Source organism: Lemur catta, chromosome 11 (genome assembly GCF_020740605.2).
Source record: "Lemur catta isolate mLemCat1 chromosome 11, mLemCat1.pri, whole genome shotgun sequence".
Classification (NCBI taxonomy): Eukaryota; Metazoa; Chordata; class Mammalia; order Primates; family Lemuridae; genus Lemur; species Lemur catta.
In genome coordinates this window covers 41,393,395-41,415,185 of record NC_059138.1, presented here as the reverse complement: position 1 = coordinate 41,415,185, position 21,791 = coordinate 41,393,395, and the positions used below count along the sequence as shown (strand labels likewise).

General features: G+C 35.8%; 1 protein-coding gene across 1 annotated transcript in view; it reads left to right on the top strand.

Annotated features, from left to right (window-relative positions):
- Positions 1-21,791, top strand: part of MAGI2 (membrane associated guanylate kinase, WW and PDZ domain containing 2) — an 836,940-nt gene that overhangs the window by 664,955 nt on the left and 150,194 nt on the right. The window contains exon 9 of the mRNA XM_045564147.1: positions 2,933-3,571. Coding sequence (XP_045420103.1) covers positions 2,933-3,571 — 639 coding nt within the window. The remainder of the gene's footprint in view (positions 1-2,932; positions 3,572-21,791) is intronic.

Here is a 21,791-nt window from a genome sequence, read left to right as displayed (position 1 = left end):
GCTTACAAACCCTTTCACCTGTATGATCTCGTTTGTTATTTCCCAGAGAACAGTAAGTTGCTATTTTTATTGTTCCTCATTACTTCTGAAGAATCTGAGTCACAGAAGATTTAAGCCAGTTTTTGGAAGTCACAAAGCTAGTAAGTTTTGGGGCTGAAACTCAGACCAAAATCTTTTGACTTCATATCCCATATAATCTCTACTATTTCAGACAGCCTCCCAGACCTACAGAGATTGTTGGATCAAGAATGAAGGGGGACATCAAAAATAGTCAGTATAAGAAAAAAGACTCAGATTCGCTGACACTGAGTAGGAAGATTGAGGATATGAGATGTACCCAAGAGAAACCCCAACGGCCAATAACCCTATGAAAAGATGCTCTCCCTCACCAGCAGTCTGGGAAAAGCAAATCAGCACTATGATCACACCCATTAGATTAGTGAAAATTAAGTCTGAGAATACCACATATTGTCTCAGAGGGGGAACAATGAAATTTCTGATACACTACTAAAGGGACTGTAAATTGTTCTGACCTATTTTGTCAGCCATTTGCCATTAGGTAACAAAGTTGAAGATGCACATGGCCTACGCCTTACAATTCCGTGCCAAGGTACATCCCTCAAAACTCTCTCCCACATGTGCATAAGGACCATGGAAAGAGGTTCAAGGCAGTTATCTTTAATAGTCAAAAATTTGCAAGAACTCCAGTGTCCATTAACAGGAGAATGGATAAATGTTAACAGTAATGTAGCCATCCAACAGATACAATATTACAATGAAAATTAATGAACTAGAGGCACAAGTATCAAAATATATTCACAAATATATTTTGAGAAAAATTATAGAATGTTAAAATATATACCATTTTAAAAAGGCTTAAAATATATAAAACACTTTGTAGGGATTATTATTATTTAGGAATTAAATAGTATTTAGATATATTGTTTTGGTGAGTACCTATATAACACATAAAATATAAAGTGCATGTAAATAACAAGCCTCAGATACAGGACAATGGTTATCTTTGGAAAGGGCAGTGAGGAATACAGGTGTGGGGAGAGGGGCTAGTCCAGGGAGTTTCAACTAATAGGAGCAATGTTCTAATCATTAAATTAGATGGTGGTATACAGGGTTTTGTTATTCTTTCAACCCACATGCCTATGAAAGACCAGAAAAGTATTTAATTCAAAGTTCAACTCTGTTTTTCATTTTTGGTGTTTGCAATTTTGATGGGCAAAGATGTCTCAGAATAAAATCCCTAGCCATTTGCACTACCCATTTCAGAATTATCCTGATAAATTGATGTCTGTTGAGTTACTTATTTGACAATCTGTGAAAACATGTCTTTTCATCCCTCATATACTCTTCAGTATAGTCAGGCACAATCTCAATTTGCAAGTTCAATTTTCAAGTACTATATTTTGTGAGGATAAAAATACCAATCCATGATAGAACAGTTCTCTAAAAATAAAGTTGTTATTCATACATAACTGAAATTTTTAAAACAATTATCTCAAACAACCATGATTTTCTGCATTTTAAGGAGGAAAAATTGTTTCTCTGATTATATTTTATAATGAATAATTTGCATTCAGGATATTTCTAATATCATAAAGTTAGCTTCTAACCAGTAGACTTCTGCAAATCTGTGATAATTCATTGCAGAAAGAGGACAAATGCCTTTATTGAAAATGCTCAACAGAAATATCAATTTAAGATGAGAGTATGAGCCCTATGACAGCTTCTTATGTGAAAGCCGGGGATCCAAATTTCATCCATTCTATTTTTTTTTTTTTTTTTTTTTAATTTTTTTGAGACAGAATCTCACTTTGTTGCCCGGGCTAGAGTGAGTGCCATGGCATCACCGTAGCTCACAGCAACCTCAAACTCCTGGGTTTAAGCGATCCTACTGCCTCAGCCTCCCAGGTAGCTGGGACTACAGGCATGCGCCACCATGCCTGGCTGATTTTTTCTATATATATATTTTTTAGTTGGCCAGATCATTTCTTTCTATTTTTAGTAGAGACGTGGTCTCGCTCTTGCTCAGGCTGGTCTTGAACTCCTGACCTTGAGCGATCCACCCGCCTCGGCCTCCCAGTGTGCTAGGATTACAGGCGTGAGCCACCACGCCCGGCCTCATCCATTCTATTTTAATAACAATAATATTAATAATGGTCCACATTTATTGAGCACTTGTGTATTAGGCACTGTGCCAGGGACTTTCCTGTGTTACCTCATTTCATCCTCTTTACAAATGAAAAACTGTGGTAAGTAACTTTCCCAATATCCCATATCTGTTAAGTAGCAGAACCAGGATATCAACCCAGCTCCCTGACCCCAAAACTTGTGCTCTTAACCTTTGCTTGCATATACATGGAAGCTTTGTATTTTCACGTGCTATAGATGGAAAAAAAATAAATGGGCAAATGTTTTTCTCTTCCATAAAAAAGAAAAAAGGCAATTGGCAATTGACTCATTCAACTTATACCAAAAACCCCATATATCAGGGCTTTCTTTTTCATCCCAAACTCATGGGCACCACTTCTCAATAGTTTGAAATTTCCATTAACTGAATTGCACTGAAGACGGAAATGAAGATGAAAAAGAAGCATCGAACATGTGCTTCTTCAAGGTACAAATTCTTCTAACCTTTTTTTTTTCTGAGCCTTTTTTCTGAATGTGAAGTTGTTTCTGAACTTTAAGAATAACCAAACAGCATTTTTTCCAGCATTTGATCATTATATTTGTTGGCAGACCTGTTGTAACCTTGAGTCACCTACAGTGAATTTAAGTATTATTCTAATTGATTTTCTCACTGCTTACTGAGAAACAGAGCACCTCTGTCACTAGTCTCATAAATAATTCCATTTCTCTATGTCAGTGTTAATTGAACTTACCTCATGTTGTCAATCTCTTTCTTTTTTCCTTGCAGGTGATGTCATTGTCTATATTAATGAAGTTTGTGTCCTTGGGCACACTCATGCAGATGTTGTCAAACTTTTCCAGTCTGTTCCTATTGGTCAGAGTGTCAACCTGGTGTTGTGTCGTGGCTACCCTTTGCCCTTTGATCCTGAAGATCCTGCTAACAGCATGGTGCCACCCCTTGCAATAATGGAGAGGCCACCTCCAGTGATGGTCAATGGAAGACATAACTATGAAACGTATTTGGAATACATTTCTCGGACCTCACAGTCGATTCCAGATATAACAGATCGGCCGCCTCATTCTTTGCACTCCATGCCAGCTGATGGTCAGCTAGATGGCACGTATCCACCACCCGTCCATGATGACAATGTGTCTATGGCTTCTTCTGGGGCCACCCAAGCTGAACTTATGACCCTAACCATTGTGAAAGGAGCCCAGGGCTTTGGCTTCACTATTGCCGACAGTCCTACAGGACAGCGGGTGAAACAAATACTTGACATTCAGGGATGCCCTGGCCTGTGTGAAGGTGACCTCATTGTTGAGATCAACCAGCAGAATGTACAGAACCTGAGCCATACAGAAGTAGTGGATATACTTAAGGACTGTCCCATTGGAAGTGAGACTTCTTTGATTATCCATCGAGGAGGTAAGACAAACTGTGGCTCAGCAATAACATATGTGGGTAAAATAGTAGGGCCCTTTCATAATATTGTCAAAATGAAGGTTTCTCTGGAATTGAATGAAATCATACCTTTAAAAGTAAAGGTAAAAGAGTAAGAGAGAAAAACATGAGTACAGGAAGCTGTGCTTTTTAGTTTGGAGAATATATCTTTTCCTATGTTATATTGAACACAGTAATAATAGTTTTTCAGTCTTACAAACATATTGATATGAACTTGGCAAGTTAAAGATTAAATCCACAACTATGAATGTGTTTTGTTTCAAAAGCTCATTAGTGCATCAGTTGTAGAGAACTCAAACTCGTTTCCCATTGATTTCATTAAGAAACATGCTTTTCCAAAGGAAGCAATGCTTTGAATTGTACTTAGGATTCCAGGTTGGTGGGTGGAAGCTGGTTTAACCCCTACCAAGCCCAAGCATAGTCTTGATAATCCCCATAAGGACCACTGGGAGCTGTGTTGCTATAGGAAAATCTTTTCAGAGTTTGGGGTAGGGTTGTCCGGGACATTTCTTCCTCTGCTACAGGGACTGCTCTGGCAACAGTTACCCATAGGGCCTCCCATGATCTGGGAAGAAAGTTATGGAACAGGGTGAGGGCTGAAGGGCTGAAGTTCTGGCCTGAGTGTTCTGGGTGAAGTATGGCAATGGGAACAGTGGAGAGTGTGTGGAAGCTCTGAGCCCTGGGTGTTTCTTCCCCTCTGCCTTCCCTATGGGGAAGGGAATGGGGCGAAGCAGAGGGCCCCTCCTTGACTTCTCTGCTACCTGCTCTTGATGACCAGTGAAACTAGGGGGATGAGGGAGGAAAGGGGCCATAGATAAAGAGGATACCCAACAACAGAGTGTAAAAGAAAAGGCTCAGGCTACGTCCTGGCTTTCCCACCTACCAATTTGGGGAATTAGGACACTTAAAGTCCATGAGCCTCAGCTGTCTCATCTGTCATAGTTGGGTAATAACAAAATGGTATTGTTCCTGGTCTTAAGTGGCCCACAATAGGTGCTCACTAAGTGTGCGTTGAGTCTAAATTAACACAGAAGCTACAGCAGGGATGGGTCGGGAGGATCAGTACAGTGAGGAACTCATGTGCGAAGAATATATGTGTGGCAAACAAGTGTTTTCCTGTTCAAAGCACTCAAAGCGGCATGAAAGCCCTGTCTGTTTGAAATGCAAGTGAAAGCAGTCAAAATGGAAAGAAAGAAGCACCTTTTATGATTTATTTGGCCTTCTCTGCAGGTATTTCCCCTTCAAGGAGGCATCACATTGTTGATTTCTTGTTTGGGAATGGACAAAAAATACCAGACATTTGTCAACAACACTCTACAAAATATTATATTCCTATATTAAAAGGGGCAATTAACATGATAGCAAAATAATCTTAAATTTGACCTTCTTAAGGCATTGTTACAAAATAGCACTTGAATTTTGATAATTAAATGTTGACAGTGTATTTCATTTCTGTCGTTGCTTAAGATTAAAACAAATATTCCTGGTTAAATAGCCATATCTTCATAGTGTTCAATGAAAAATCAGGTATTTGGAATAGGTCCTTGACATTAAAAGGTATAATTGAAAATCACGGTACAGTATCCACTGATTCATGGAAAAACAAATTCGGACACTTTTTATATATAATGGCTTCTTCTAAAAGCATGGCATAGCAGGAGAAAAGTACTTTGAAATCCTCTATTTATCTGATTGTAATTTGTACCTTTCTGAAAAGGTTTCTTGTGTGCCTGCTGTCAGCTGGGCTACCCTGTTCTCACTCATCCTCCTACCTGCCCTGCCCCATTTAATCCTCAAGTAATCAAAGTTTTGTTTGTATTTGGGGATGAAGGACTTGCTTGTATTTTCTGGCTGGTGTAGAATTGCAGAATGTAGTACTCTGTGATGCTTCTAGCACTTCTAGTTGAAAACCTCTTGAGCTTCCCTGAACTCCCACAATTTGCACTCATCTCTCTGAAATTAATATGAACTAGCATCATGCTTTTGTGATGAAATTCACTTTGATTATCTTATTATGGGCTACTCAGAAGTGCTTCTGACATCATTCAATTAGGCATCTTCAAGAGCAGAGTAACAGGCCTGGGTCCTTATATCAGGACTGTAGTTGTTTGTTTTTAATTATTTACCAGGATCTTTTATTTATAAAGTGACAATGTACATGGTTTACTTTTTTTAAGCAAATAGTGGCAGAAAGTATACAATAAAAAGTAATTTCATGTCCTATCCCAGACTTTCAGTCCTTTTTCTGAGAGGCAAACTTTTTGTATGTATATTCCCAGAAAGTCTTTAGTCTACTAGCACACGTATCTGAATATATATAGTATGTTTAATAAAGATGGGATGATATACACACGTGTCTTTAAAAATATCTTGGTTATTAGGGTGGAATAATTAATTTTTATGTACATCATGTGTATAATTTACATACTATGGAATTTACCAGTGTAAGTGTATACTTTAATAAGTTTAGCTAAAATGATATAATTCTGTAACAATCACCATAATCCTTAGAACATCCACCATCCCAAATTCCCTCGTGCCCATTTTCCACCCATCCTCACTCCTACCCCTAAGCTCAGGTAACCCCTAATCTGCTTTCTGAGCAGTTTTACCTTTCTAGAGTTTTTAAATAAATGGAATCATACAGTATATGTTAATAGTATTTTGCATAGCATAATGCCGTTGAGAGTTATCCATTTTGGTGCATGTTTGAGTGGTTTCTTTTATGCCTGAGTAGTACTCAATTGTGTGGATATATTAACTTTTATTGTCCATTCATTAGTAGATGGACATTTGAGTTATTTTCAGTTTTTGGCTTTGATGAATAATGTCATTATGAACATTTGAATATAAGTATTCGTGTGTGCATGTTTCATTTTTCTTGGGTAGATACCTAAAGAGAGATATTACTGAGTTGTATGAAGATAGTATATTTAAATTGTTGAGAAATTGTCATAATGTTTTCCGAAATGGCTATACCATTTTATATTCCTATCAGCAACGTATAAGGTTTCCAGTTTCTTCCCATTGTTGCCCATACTTGATATAATCAGTCTTTTTTATTATAGTCACTGTAGTGAGTGGGTAGTGATACCTTTTTGTGGTTTGAATTTACATTTCTCTAATCTTTTCATGTTTACCATATTTTCATGTGTTTATTAGCATTTATATATCTTCTTTGGTAACATGTTTATTCAAATATTTTGCCTATTTGTATATAGGGCTATTTGTCTTCTTGTTAAGTTGTGAAAGTTCTTCATATATTCAGAGTACAAGACTTCTATAAGATACATGATTTACAAATATTTTCTCACTGTAGCTTGTCTTTTCATTTTCTTAATGTTGCCTTTGAAGCACACAAGTTTTTAATTCTGATAAAGTCCAATTTATCGGTTTTTTTCCCCTATATGGATCATTATTTTAGTGTTATATCTAAGAAATCTTTGCCTAACCCAAGGTCACAGAGTTTTTCCTATGTTTTCTTCTCAAAATTGTATAGTCTTAGCTCTTTATATTTAGTCTACAAACCATCTGAAGATAATTTTTGTGTACGATGTTAAGGGTCTAAATTCATTTTTTGCATATGTATATCCAATTGTGCTAGCACCATTTGTTTAAAAAAACTATCCTTTTCCCTTGAACTGTCTCAGCACTTTTGTCAAAAATGAATCATGAGAAATGTGAAGCTTTATTTCTAGACTCCCTATTCTGTTCCATTCAACTATATGTCTATTCTTATGTTAATATCATGCTTTCTAGATTACTTTAACTTTATATTAAGTCTTGAAATCAGGAAGTGTGAGTCTTTCAACTTTTTTTCTCTTCTTTCAAAATGATTTTGGCTATTCTGTCTTTTGTATGTCTATAGAAATACTAGGATTGGATTTTTAATTATTCTGTTACATAAAAGGCCTACTGACATTCTGGTGTTACATTGAATCGATAGAACAATTTGTGTAGAATTGCCAACTTAACATTGAACCTTTTAATTCATGAATGTGGTATATCTCTTCATTTATTTGGATCTTTAATTTCTCTCAGTAATGGTTTGTAGTTTTTGATGTATGATCCTTTACTTCTTTTGTTAAACTTATTTCTGGAAATTATATTCTTTTTGATGGTATTGTGAATGGAATTGTTTTCTTAATGTCATTTTCAGATTGTTCATTGTTAATATGTAGGAATGCGTTTGTTTTTTGTTTTTGATCTTGTATACTGCAACTTTATAAAACTCACTTTTTAGTGAATCTGGAGGCTTTTTATAGATTCCATAATATTTTCTACATAGTTATTATGTCATCTGGTAATAAAGACAGTTTTATTTCAGCCTTTCCAATTTGTATGCCTTTGATTTCTTTTCCTTATTTTATAACACCAGCTAAAATTTCCATCATGGTGTTGAATAGAAGAGATATGAGCAGACATCCTTGTCTTCTTGCCAGTTTTAGGAGGAAAGCATTATTTTTACACCATAAGTATAATTTTAAGTGTGGTATTTTTATATGCCCTTTATCAGGTTGAGATATTTCCCTTCTATTCTTAGTTTGGTGAACATTTTAATAATCAATGGTTCTTGAGTTTTATCAAATGTTTCTCTGCATCTGTTGAGATTATCATGTAGTTTTTGTCCTTTGTTGTATTAATAATGGTATATTACATGACATGATTTTTAGATATTGAATTAGTTTTACATTCCTGGGCTAACACCAGTTGATCATGGTATGTAATTCTTTTTTGTGTGTTGCTAGATTCTATCTGCTTATATTTTGTTAAGAATTTCTTAACTTGTTTTGGGAGAGGGGAGATTGTCCTCTCATTTTCTTTTCATGTGATTTCTTCCTCTGGTTTTGGTGTCAGGATAATGTGGCCTCACAGAATGAGTTGGAAAGTGTTTCCTTCCCATCTATTTTCTGAAAGAGTTTGTGTAGCATTGATATTATTTCTTCCTTAAAAGTTTGTTAAAATTCACCAATGAAATCATCTGAGTTGGACTTTTATTTGTAAAAAGATTATTATTAATAATTACTAATTTAATTTCTTTTCTTGATTTAGGCCTATTCCAATTTTCTATTTCTCTTGAATCAGTTTTGTTCATTTATTTCTAGGAATTTTATAATTCATTTAAGTTGAATTTATTAGCATAAAATTTCATAAAAATTTTATGGAATTCCTTTATAAGAACCAACTTTTAGATTCGTTGACTTTTCTTTCTGTTTTTCTGTTTTCTATTTCAATGTTTTCCACTCTGATCTTTATAATTTCCTCTCTTCTGTTTAGTTGGTATTTGATTTACTTTTCCTTTTCTGACTTCTTGATATGGAAGCTTCATGATTCTAGTAATCCCTAATAAAATTACTTAAAGTTATAAATTTTACTTGAAGTACTTCTTTAGCTGAATCCCATAAATTTTATATGTTGTGTTTCCCTTTTTCACTCAGTCCAAGATATTTTCTTATTTCCCTTTTAATTTTTTCTTTCATCAATAGTTTACTTAGAAAATTGTTTATTTTTTTAACATTTGGAATTTTCTAATTCTTTTTTAATTATTTATTTGTAGTAATTTCATGTGGAGAACATGTTTTATGTGATTTTAGTTTTTTTTAATGTATTGGACTTGTATTATGGCCTTGTGCCTTCCTTTTATCAAATTAATTTATTTTAGAGGGTTTTTTTTTCTTTTTTTAAATTTCAGAATATTATGGGGGTACAAATGTTTAGGTTACATATATAGCCTTTGCCCCACCTAAGTTAGAGCTACAACCATGTCCATTCCCCAGACAGGGCATCCATTAGGTATGAATATACCCATCCCCTCCTCCTCCCTCCCACCTGCCTGACACTCAATGAAAGTTATTACTATATGTGCACATAAGTGTTGATCAGTTAATACCATTTGATGGTGAGTACATGTGGTGCTTGTTTTCTGTTCTTGTAATACTTCACTTAGTGGAATGGGCTCCAGCTCCATCCAGGATAATACAAGAGGTGCTAGTTCACCATTGTTTTTTATGGCTGAGTAGTACTCCATGGTGCACATACACCACATTTTATTAATCCACTCATGTATTGATGGGCACTTGGGTTGTTTCCACATCTTTGCAATTGTGCATTATGGTGCTATAAACATTCGAGTGCAGATGTCTTTTTTATAGAATATCTTTTTTTCCTTTGGCTAGGTAGCCAGTAGGAGGATTGCTGGATCAAATCGTAGTTCTACTTGTAGCTCTTTGAGGTATCTCCATATTACTTTCCATAGAGGTTGTACTAGTTTGCAGTCCCACCAGCAGTGTATGAGTATTCCTATCTCTCTGCAATCTACACTAACATCTGTTGTTTTGGGACTTTTTGATAAATGCCATTCTCACTGGAGTTAAGTGATATCTCATTGTGGTTTTGATTCACATTTCCCTGATTAGAGATGTTGAACATTTTTTCATATATTTGTTGGCCATGAGTCTGTCTTCTTTTGAAAACTTTTTGTGTATTAGTTCAGAAATACAGCTCATTATTTGAATACTTAATCAGATACCCACTAATGGATATTTTTGTTTTTTTCAATCTTTTTCTATTTAAAAAATGTATATTTATAATGTATCTCTGCACAAGAGATTCATTCTCTCATTTCTTTATAAATACTTATTTTTTTAAGTTTTATTTTATTTTTAATTGTTACATAATAATCATATATATTATAAGGTAAAATGTGATGTTTTGATAATGTATAACAATCAACCCAGGGTAATCTTGGTATCCATCACCTAACAAACATTTATTGCTTTTTGTGGTGGAACATTCGAATTCCTCTCTGTTAGCCATTTTTGAAATATACATTATTGTTAACTATAGTCATCCTACTGTGCAAAAGAACACTAGAACTATTTTCTCCTATCTAACAGTAACTCTGTACCCTTTGAGCAACCTTTCCCTATCCCTCCTTCCTGCTACCTTTCCCAGCCTTTGATATACACTGTTCTATTCTCTATTCCGGTGAGAACAAATTTTTTTTGATTCCACATTTGAGTAAGATTATGCTGTATTTCTCTTTCTGTTCCTGGTTTATTTCACTTAATGCAATATCCTCCAGGTTCATCCATGTTATCACAAACAACAGGATTTCATTCCTTTTTATGGCTGAATAGTATTCCATGGTATACATATACCACATTTTTTATTCATTCATCCACTGATGAACATTTAGGTTGATTCCATATCATGGGTATTGTGAATGGTGCTGCAATAAATATGGAAGTGCAGTTATCTCTTTAACATACCGATTTCATTCCTTTGGGTATATATCCAGTAGTGGGATTATATAGTAGTTCTATTTTTAATATGTTAAGGAACCTTTATACTGTTTTCCATGATGGCTATACTAATTTACATTCTTACCAACAGTGTGCAAGTGTTCCTTTTTATCCACATAGTGGCCAATATTGATCTTTTGGCTATTTTTGTAATTAGCCATTCTTATAGGGGTGAGGTGATATCTCATTATGGTTTGATTTGTATCTCCCTGATTAGTAATGTTGAGTATTTTTTCACATACTTTTTGGCCATTTGTATGTCTTCTTTTGAGAAATGTCTATTCAGGTCTTTTGCCCATTTTTCATTTTATTTTACTTTTTATTATTATTATCATTATTATTATTATTTGCTATTGAGTTGTTTAAGTTCCTTGTATATTCTGGATATTAACATCTTGTCAGATGTATAGTTTGAAAATATTTTCTCCCATTCTGTAGATTGTCTCTTCACTCTGCTGATCATTTCCTTTACTGTGCAGAGGCTTTTTAGTTTGATGTAATCTCATTTGTCTATTTTTGCTTTTGTTACCTGTGCACTGTAGATCGTATCAAAAAAATTAATTGCCTAAACCAATATCATGAAGCATTTTTCCCATGTTTTCTTCTAATATTTCCATAGTTTTGGGTCTTACATTTAAGTTTTTTCCTATTTTTAATTGATTTTTGTGAGAGATGGCCATCTAATTTCATTCCATTGCACGTGAATTCCTAATTTTCCCAGCACCATTTATCAAATGGACTGTGCTTTCCCCAGTGAGTCTATTTTATCTGATGTGAGCATAGCCACCCTTGCTCTCTTTTGTTTACCGGTTTTGTGAAATATCTTCTTTCATCCTTTTATTTTCAACTTACTTGTGTCCTTTAGGTTAACATGGATCTCTTATAGGCAGCATATAGTTAGATCTCATGTTTTTTTAAAATTTATCCAGCCACTCTGTATCTTTGGATTGGATATTCAAATCCATTTATATTCAAAGTAATTCTTGATAGATAAGAACTTAATACTGCCATTTTGTTAATTGTTTTCTAGTTGTTTTATAGATCCTTTGTTTATTTCTTCATCTCTTGTTTATCTTTGTGATTTGGTGATTTTCTTTAGTGCTAAAGTTTGATTCTTTTCTCTTTATTGTTTGTTCATCTGCTATAGTTTTTTGCTTTGTGGTTACCAGGAGGCTTACATAAAACATCTTATAGTAGACTATTTTATACTGATAAAAACTTAAGTCACATACAAAAACTCTAGACTTTTTACCATGCCCCCTTCACAATTTATATTTTTGATGTCACAATTTACATTTTATATTATGTAATTCTTAACAGTATATTATGGCTATTATTTTTTATTATTTTGACTTTTAATCTTCATATAGAGATATATATGATATATAGAGCACCATAACAATATTGAGTTATTCTGGATGAGACTATATATTTACCTTTATCAGTGAATTTTATACTTTAATATGTTTCATATTAGTAATTGGCATGCTTTCATTTTTACTCAAAGAACTCCCTTAAGCATTTCTTGTAAGGCAGGTCTAGTGGCAATGATTTCCCTGAACATTTGCTTGTCTGAGAAAGACTTTATCATTCATTTCTGAAGGATAGCTTTGCTGGTTATAGTATTCTTGGGTCCCAGGGGCTTTCTTTTTCAGCACTTTGAATATATCATCCCATTCTCTCTTGGCCTATGAGGTTTCTACTGAGACATCCACTGATAGTCAAATAGGGATTCCTTTATGTGTGGTTGGACATTTTTCTCTTTGCTGCTTTTTAAATTCTCTCTTTGTGTTTGACTTTTGACAGTTTAATTATAATGTGCCTCAATGAGGACCTCTTTGGGTTCCATCTGTTTGGGAATCTTTAAGCTTCATGTATCTGGATATTCATATATTTTCCAAGATTTGAATTTTTCAGCAATTATTTCATTAAAGAAGTTTTCTATACCTATCTGTCTCCTTTCTTTCTGAAACTTTCATATTACAAATGTTTGATTGTTTAATGGTGTCCCATGAGTCTCATAGGTTTGTCTTCACTCCTTTTTGCTTTTTCTTCTTTTTTCTCTCTGGGTAATTTCAAAAGACCCATCTTTAAGTTCAGAGATTTTTTCTTCTGCTTGATCTAGTCAGTCTGCTATTGAAGCTATCTATTGTCATTTGTATTTCATTCATTGAATTCTTCAGCTCTACAATTTCTGTTTGGTTCTTTTATGATATATATCTCTTTGTTAAATTTCTCATTGATATCATGAATGTTTTCTTGATTTTTTTGAATTGTCTACATGTATTCTCTTGTATTTCACTGAGTTTCCCTCAAATCATTATTTTGAATTCCTTTTCAGGCAATTTGTAAATTTCCTTTTCTTTGGTGTCAATTACTGGAAAGTTGTGTTCATTTGGTGGTGTCATATTTCTTTGCTTTTCATGTTTCTAGTGTCCCTGTGTTGATGTCTGGGCATCTGATGAAACAATCACCTCTTTTAGACTTTACAGATGGCTTTCATAGAGAAAGACTTTCACCTGCAGATGGGTCTTAGTGTGCCAATTGGGAAGGGTATGGTGGCTGATGTTGAGATTATTCAGTGCTGTAAACTTTGTGCAGCTTCTTCAGCTGTGATCAAAATCAGCAATGATTGTGGGTGGCTCAGCGGCCTAGGCTGTAGGGGTTTGTGGCAGCAGCAGTGGCAGCATAAGTTGTTAGGATTCTCAGTAGCAAGGGCTTTAGGGGTACTCCTAGTCTTGTTTTCACAATGCGGAGACATAGCAGAGATCCTGGTGTTGGGTCTGCCATGGAATATACACAGCTGTGGCAGCACTGGGTTCCAGGGCACAGGTGCTAATAGTGGCTATGGAGCTGGGATCCTGGGCTCAGGGTCTTGTTAACCTGTTTGGCAACTGGGTCTCAGGGCATGGATTCACTCTCTGAGGCAAGCTTGCACACAGACTACCCCCAGAGCTAGGGGCTTTGACTCTGCAGCAGATTCTAACAGTTCAGGTCCAGGGGGCTGAGTTGTAGCTGTGAGTCAGCCCTTGAGGGACAGACCCATTTGAGAACCAGAGCCAATAGGGCATAGTGGCAACTCAGGTCCCAGGGGATGAGATAGCATTTAGTGATGACTCTGGACCCTGTGATGGTGGGACACAGCAGTATTCCAGACTTTGTGAGGTCAGGTGCAGAGACAGCAAGGACCCCAGAATGGTGGAGCACAGCTATTTGTTAGGCCCTGGGGGACAAGGAGCAGCACAGCAATGACTCAACTCTTTGGGGAGGGGAGTGTTTCAACAGCTCAGACTCTAGGGGTCTAGTCCAGTTACAGGGAAGCAGGGTACTAGAGTTGTTTGGCTTGTAGGGTGGGATGTCTCAGCTCAGCCAATACCCTGTTTTCCTGGAATGCAGGGTACTATGTCAACTTAGCCCTAGAATGTGTGATTGCTTGGCTTGGCCAAGGCACTGATTCCCTAGGAGGCAATGCACCACTTCTACTCAGTCCCGGGGAGTGTGACTGCTCTGAGTGGCCAACGCATCATTTTCCTGGGGGTTCAGGATGCTGCTTCAGCATAGGCACAGGGAAACATGACTGCTCTGGGTAGCCAAGACACCATTGCCTGGGCGACAGCTTACTGCTTCAACTGAGGCACCAATGGGATGTGACTTCTCTGGGCAAATAAGGTACTGTTTTCCCAGGAAGTAAGGCACCACTTTAGCTCAGGCATGGGGGACATGACTGCTTTGGACAGCCAAGGCACTGTTTCCACAGGATGCAGGGCACTGCTTCAGCTCAGACACAGGGGACCTGGTTGCACTAGTGACTGCAGAAGGGTAGAGCTGCTCTGCCAAGATACTGTTTCCTCAGGAGGTGGTGCACAGCTTCAGCTTGGGCCTCAAGGAGCAGGACACAGTCTCAGGGATGGAAGGGTGCTGTGGCCACTCACCCTCAGAGCAACACACACTCTAGCAGTAGTTCTGGTTCCAAGATGGCATAGCACAGTAGCTGTGTGGGCCACAGGGGCAAGGCCCAGTGTTGGCTCCTTCTCAGGGCAAGCACAGCTGTGTCAACTTCAGACAGCACCTTCACCTGGGCTCAGTGAGTTTGTGAGGACTTCAGGAGTCCCAGTGGTGAGAATTGTAGGTATTCAAGGTATTGATGGGGTTGCTCAAATCCTCTTGCTTACCTCTCCCCACAGAGGAGAAGCTGGGAAGAAGTCCCTCCTGGTTCTGAGCTGATCCCAGCTGGGGGGTCAGGTGGAGGAGGCTAGGTGTTTCCTTCTGTTCTCTATGTGACCATCCTGGGTTTCTGTGCTATACAGGGGTTTCTGCTACCCTTTTGATGTACTCTGGTGCTCTCCTTTGGTTATTTTCATCAAAATGTAATCGTTTATTTGTTGTTTTGGCTATCTTTGTAAGGAAAATGAGAGCTAAGGGCTTCTACTGGCCATCTTGATCCTTTCTCAGTTTCAACAAATACTTTTTCAGTGCCCACTAGGTGCTAGGTATTTTTCTGGCATTGGAGATAAAGCAATAAACAAAGCCAACCATATGCTTTTTTTCATGGAGTTTACATTCTATTGGAGGGACACAAATAAAAAATAAAGGTCAACATAAATATGTCCTTTGTTTATTTGCTTCATTTATCTCTCCTATATCTGTGAAGTTTTATTCTTGAGCACTAATATTATAAACAATTACTTTACTGAGTGATCTTTGTTTCTCATGTTTTTTTCAGTTCATTTCATGGGATATTGGGGCATACAATCACACCACCTAGCAATAACAGTGAATTTGCCTGCTCCTTTCTTATTTTCATGCCTCTGATTTGTCTTATTAAATATATTTGGCTGCTTTTCTTGAGCAATGTTAATATTAGGGATTGTGGAAATTCCTACTTTATTCCTGACTTAAATAGAAACAGTCTCATTTTACACTGTTAAACACAATACTGGGCTTTCATTTGAGATTAATATTTACTATGTTAAGGAAACACCCCTCAATTCCCACTTCACTGCGTATCTTTATCAAAAATGGGTAATGAATTTTATCAAAAGCTTTTTTGGCATCTATGGAAATTATTATTTTCTCCTTTTATTTTTCACTGTGATCAATTGTATTAAAAGGATTCCTTAGTATTGACTGTCCTTTCATTCCTGGAATAAACTATATTCAATCTTACATATTATACTTATAACATGCTCTGAAATTGTATTTGTTTATATATCATTTTATATCAATGTTAATAAATGATATTGGCCTAAGGTTTCCTTTTTTGTTTTGTTTACCATCAGATTTTTCTATCAAAGTTATGCTGACATCATAAGAGCAATCAATAGTGCTCCTCTCTCTGCTGTGAAACAACTTAATTAGCACTGAAGTTATCTATTCCTTGAAAATATAATACACATCTTTGAGAGTATATAGTTCCGGTGTGTTGGGTTTTGCTTTTGGTTTGATTTGGTGGGAGGAAGAATACTCTTTTACAACTTTCTTAGTTTCTTAGTAATTAATCTTCTTAGAGTTTCTGTCTTGCCTGGGCTCAGTTTTTATAATGTAAGTTATTCTATAAAATTGTCTCTTGTTTTCATGCTTTCAAACATATTTAAATCAAATTGAATCAAATATTCTGTTTTTCTTCCAATTTCCACTTTCCCTACGAATATTTCTATTATTCTCATTTCTTTTCATGCTATTTTATTAATTAAGTTGGCTAATAGTTTTTCTATTTTAATGACTCATGAAACATACTACTTTATTTGTAAATAATTTGATGGCTGATGCTTAGCCTAGTATGGAACAGGAAATCATTACACTCTGCCCAAGGAGGCTGTTGTTTGATATCTGGAGTAAGGCAAACCCAGAGTGATTACCATAATTAAGCTTTATCATAAATCTTACTCTTATTTATATTAAAATGCAACAAAGTCCTCTAATTTGTGGACCTCCCATAAATTACAGTTGATCAATTTTTGAAAAATTTTCTGTTTCTAGAAAACATTACCCCCAAGAGTTTTCACCAGACTGGTATATTTCCTTCTTCTGCTGACAACATAATAATTAACTAGTACATAATCCACATCCTCTCCTTCTTTACATTCAGAGAGAATTCAGAGTATTTGAAGGGCAAGATAGATTATATCAGAGATTTGTTTCAGGGAAAAGCATAAAAATAATGGACAAAAAGAATTGTGTTTATATACAGAACTCTTGCTTTAGAATTTTAAAAAGCATATTATCAGGGAAAAACATTGAATCACAATTTTTAAACTGTACAGAAAAAATTAATATTTTAAATAATATTTTAACTATTTTATTTATATATAATTACATGTTATATATTACATATTTAATTGTACATAATTATATAAATTATACCTTTAATATTTTAATCATCATAGTTAAACAATTAATTATATATAAATATATTTATATATTTTGTTAATGTGTTATTAATAATATTAACATTAATCTATTAATACTCTAAGAAATATTGATATGTTTAATAGTTCTAATACTTTTTTAAAATGTATTTTTATTTAAAAATAATTTCAAATTTACAGAAAAAGTGCAAGTATAGTACATATAACACCATATACCATTTACCTATGATATTGTTAGCATTTTGCCCCATTTGCTTTCGTACGTGGTTCTAAACCATTTGAGGGTAAGTTGCATACATTATGCCTCTTTACTCCCAGATATTTTAGTGTTTGTTTCATGTTCCTATTTGTTTGGGTAAACATTTAAGCAGCCAGTTAGTTAAAGCTATAAGAGATGCACTTAGAATTTAAAAACCACCATGACCACAATAACAAAAGACATGAGAAATCATCAAAACAGATTTAAGTTATAAAAAGAGTAAATACCAGCAATAAGGATCTGATATAGGAATATTTCTGAGAGAGAAAAACATTGGTTGTTTGAAAAGATTTGTATCCAGAGAGATAAGGAAACAATCAAAATGGATATTCCACACTCAATATTGTGTAATCTAACTTCCCACTTGATGTCAGCAGGAAAAAACCATGTATGACAGAGCAAACCAAGTAACAAATTCACAGAGTGAGTTGTGAATGACATGGTGTACTGGCTGTTATATTAACCAATTTTCTCTGAAGTCTTAGTGCCTTAACACTTAAATGAAAGTTTACTTCTCACTCATATAATTTGCAGTACACCTGTTCCTGCATGGCACATCTGGGCAACTTTCCTCTGTGCAGCGTCTCAGGGAACCAGGCTTCTCTCTGGTAGATCTCCATGCCCCAGGACCTTGGTGTCCCCCACTGGGTTCTCTCTAACCAGCTCACAGCTAAAATGAGAACAAAAAAGTCGAGTATCATGCAAGAGGTTTTAAAGGCCAGCCCTAGAAGGGGTGTACATCACTTTTTCCCACATTCAGTTGGCCAGAACTCAGTTCTAGGTCCCATTAACCATAAGAAACTATACTAGAAAATGTAGTACATATTCCTGAGTGCCCAGGAGTAAGAGATGGTTTGGGGGTCACACATGTAGTAGAACTTTTCCCTTCATATTCCTTCTATTCTGTCTGTACCTCGACCTGCACATAATAACTACTGACTATGTCAAAATGATCAGGTGATATTTTTTGTAATAATATTATGATGTGATTTATGTTAGGTTTTGGAGATACACTCAAGCCACTGATACATACATATTAAAATTCCCAAGGTGTCCTCACATTTCCCTTCTCAACTGTCACAGGTAAAAACACTTAGACTCAGAGTTTAAATATTAATACTTGGCCCAAGTTCAATGAATGTGGGTCTAGACAGAGGGATGTGTAATTTAGGGTCCCCAAATGTAAGAAATCTGAGTAAATATCAATGACAAGATACCTAATCCTAAGCATGGAAAATGCCATGGATTTCACAAAACACATCAAATGGGGAAATTGATGCATGGATGACCCTTAGGGTCAAAGAGGTAGAATACCGGGAATACTTGTAAAGTTGTCACACCATTTAGAAGTAGCAGAACAGAACTCAAACCTAGTCTTCTGACTGTAATACTAGCGAGTTTTTACATTAAATCAGCTTCCCCAAATTCTATGAAAAAAAATCCTTGACGGCCTCTGCTTGGCTCTGCAGATTTGCTCATTCACTTATCAAGTGTTTGTTTAGGACTTACTGTGTACCCAGCACTAGTCTAGGTTCTGGGAATATGGCAGTAATCAAAACAATAATTAATTAGTAATTAATTAATAAGTAATCCCTGCCTCAAGAAGCTTACCTCCCAGAAGGCAATTAGACAATACAAAGAAACAGATGCTAGAAATGAGAAAGAAGAAAAACTAAGAAGGAGAAAGGAAAGTCATGGGCAAAGAAAACAGTTTTCTTTTATTAATATTTTTTTAAATTGACAGATAAAATTGCATGTATTTATCATGTACAATATGATGTTTTGAGTGTGTGTTTGTGCGTGTATGTGTATATTTATAGTGGAATGGTTAAATCTAACTAATTAACATACACACTACCTCACATTGTTATCATTTTTGTTGTGAAAATACTTAACATCAACTCTCTTAGCATTTTCAAACATACATCATCTTTAACTATAGTCACCAAGCTGTACTATAGATCTCGTGAACTTATTTCTTCTATCTAACTGTAATTTTTTATCCTTTAACCAACATCTCCCCAAGCCCCTCCGCCACCCCCGCAACCACTCTGGTAACCACCATTCTACTCTATATCTATGAGATGGACTTTTTTAGATTCCACATATGAGTGAGATCATGCGGTAGTTGTATTTCTGTGCCTCGTTTATTTCATTTAACATAATGTCCTCCAGGTTTATCCATGTTATCACAAATAATAGGATTTCATTCTTTTTATAGCTGAATAGTATTTCTTTGTGTATATATATATATATATATATATATTATGTATCACATTTTCTTTATCCTTTCATCTGTTGATGGACACTTACGTTGATTCCATGCTTGTCTATTGTGAATAGTGCTGCAATAAACATGAGAGTGCAGATAGCTCTTCAACATACTGATTTCATTTCCTTTGGATGTATACCCAGTAGTGGGATTACTGGATCATAGAGTACTTCAATTTGTAGTATTTTGAGAAACCTCCATACTGTTTTCCATAATGGCTATACTAATTTACGTTCCCACCAACAGTGTGCAAACATTCACTTTTCTCCACATAATCACCAATATATCTTTTGTCTTTTTGCTAATAGCCATTCTAACAGGAGGAGATATCTTATGGTTTTTGTTTGCATTTCCCTGATGATTAGCAAGGTTGAGCATTTTTTCACATACCTGTTGGCCATTTGTATGTCTTCTTTTGAGAAATATCTATTCAGGTCTTTTGCCCATTTTAAATGGGTTATTTATTTTATTGCTATTGAATTGAGTTCCTTATATATTTTAGATATTAACCTCTTATCAGATGTATAGTTTACAAATATTATCTTCCATTCTGTGGCTTGTCTCTTCACTCTATTGTTTACTTTCCTGTGCAGAAGTTTTTTAGTTTGATATAATCCCATTTGTCTATTTTTGCTTCTGTTGCCTGTCTTTTTGAGGTCATATTCAAAAAAAGTCATTGCCCAGACCAATGTCATGGAGCTTTTCCCTTATGTTTCCTTCTAGTAGTTTTACAGTTTTGGGTTTCACATTTAAGTCTTTAATCTATTTTGAGTTGATTTTTGCAATAGTGGAAGATAAAGCTCTGATTTCCTTTTTCCTACATGTGGATATACAGTTTTCCCAGCATCATTTATTAAAGAGGCTATCCTATCCTATCCCCACCGTGTGTTCTTGACAATTTCTTAAACAGTTCTCTTTTAGAAAGAGTGGCCAGGGAAAGGCATCTGTGCAGAGAACTAAGGAAAGTGTGAGAGCAAGCTATATAGATAGCCAGGGAAGAACATCCCAGGCAGAGGGAAGGCCCTGAGGCAGGGCTGTGCTTGATGTAGACAAGTCACAGCAAGGAGGCTAAAATGGCTAAGGAAGAGGTACAATGATGGAGGCGGTCAGAGAGATTGTTGGGGGCGGAGGCACACAGATAATGTAGAGTCTTCTATAGCCATAGGCATAGAAAAGATTTTGGATTTCACTTTTAGGGTTTCTGAGCAGACAAAGATATGATGATACATTTTAAAAAGCTCATACTGCCTGCTGCGTTGAGAATTGATTGCTGGTGAGCAAGGCTGTAGTCAAGCAAGTCAGCATGTCGGCTTTCACAGCAATCCAAATGAGAGGTGAAGAAAGCTCAGAGGAGGATAGCAGGAGTGGAGGGGGTAAGATGTGGATTGTAAATATATTTTAAAGGAAGAGCCACAGGATTTGCTGATGGACAGGATATGAAAGAAAGAGAGGAAAGACTACAATATTTTTCACCTAAGCAACTGGAAGAACAGAGTTGCCCTTTATATGATGAATGTGATGGATGGAAATGGTCGTGGGAGACTGGAGAGGGATCAAAAGTCTCATTTGGGACATATCAAGCTTGAGGTGCCTTTTAGCTATCCATGTAGAGGTGGCTGGCATGCTGAGGGTAAAGCTGGAAACTGAATGAGTGAGTTTAAAAAAAGAATAGAAATGTTCTGAGGACTGAGGACCGGAAAGCTCCGATTTTAAAGGTCAGAAAGGGGAAGAGTGACAGTAAAAGGCTACAAAAGCATGAGTTGTGAAGAAGGAGAAGAAATGTGAGAGAGGAGTCCTGGTAGCCTTATGAAGGAAAACGTTTCAAGATGGAAGGTGTGAACAGTTGCATCAAGTGCAGAGTAAAATAGGACTGAGAATTCAGCATTGAATTTGGCAACAGAATCAAATATTTTGAGTTAACATGACCATTCAAGTTAGTTGAAAACTCATTTGGATGACTAATTGGTGAGAAGTCAATATC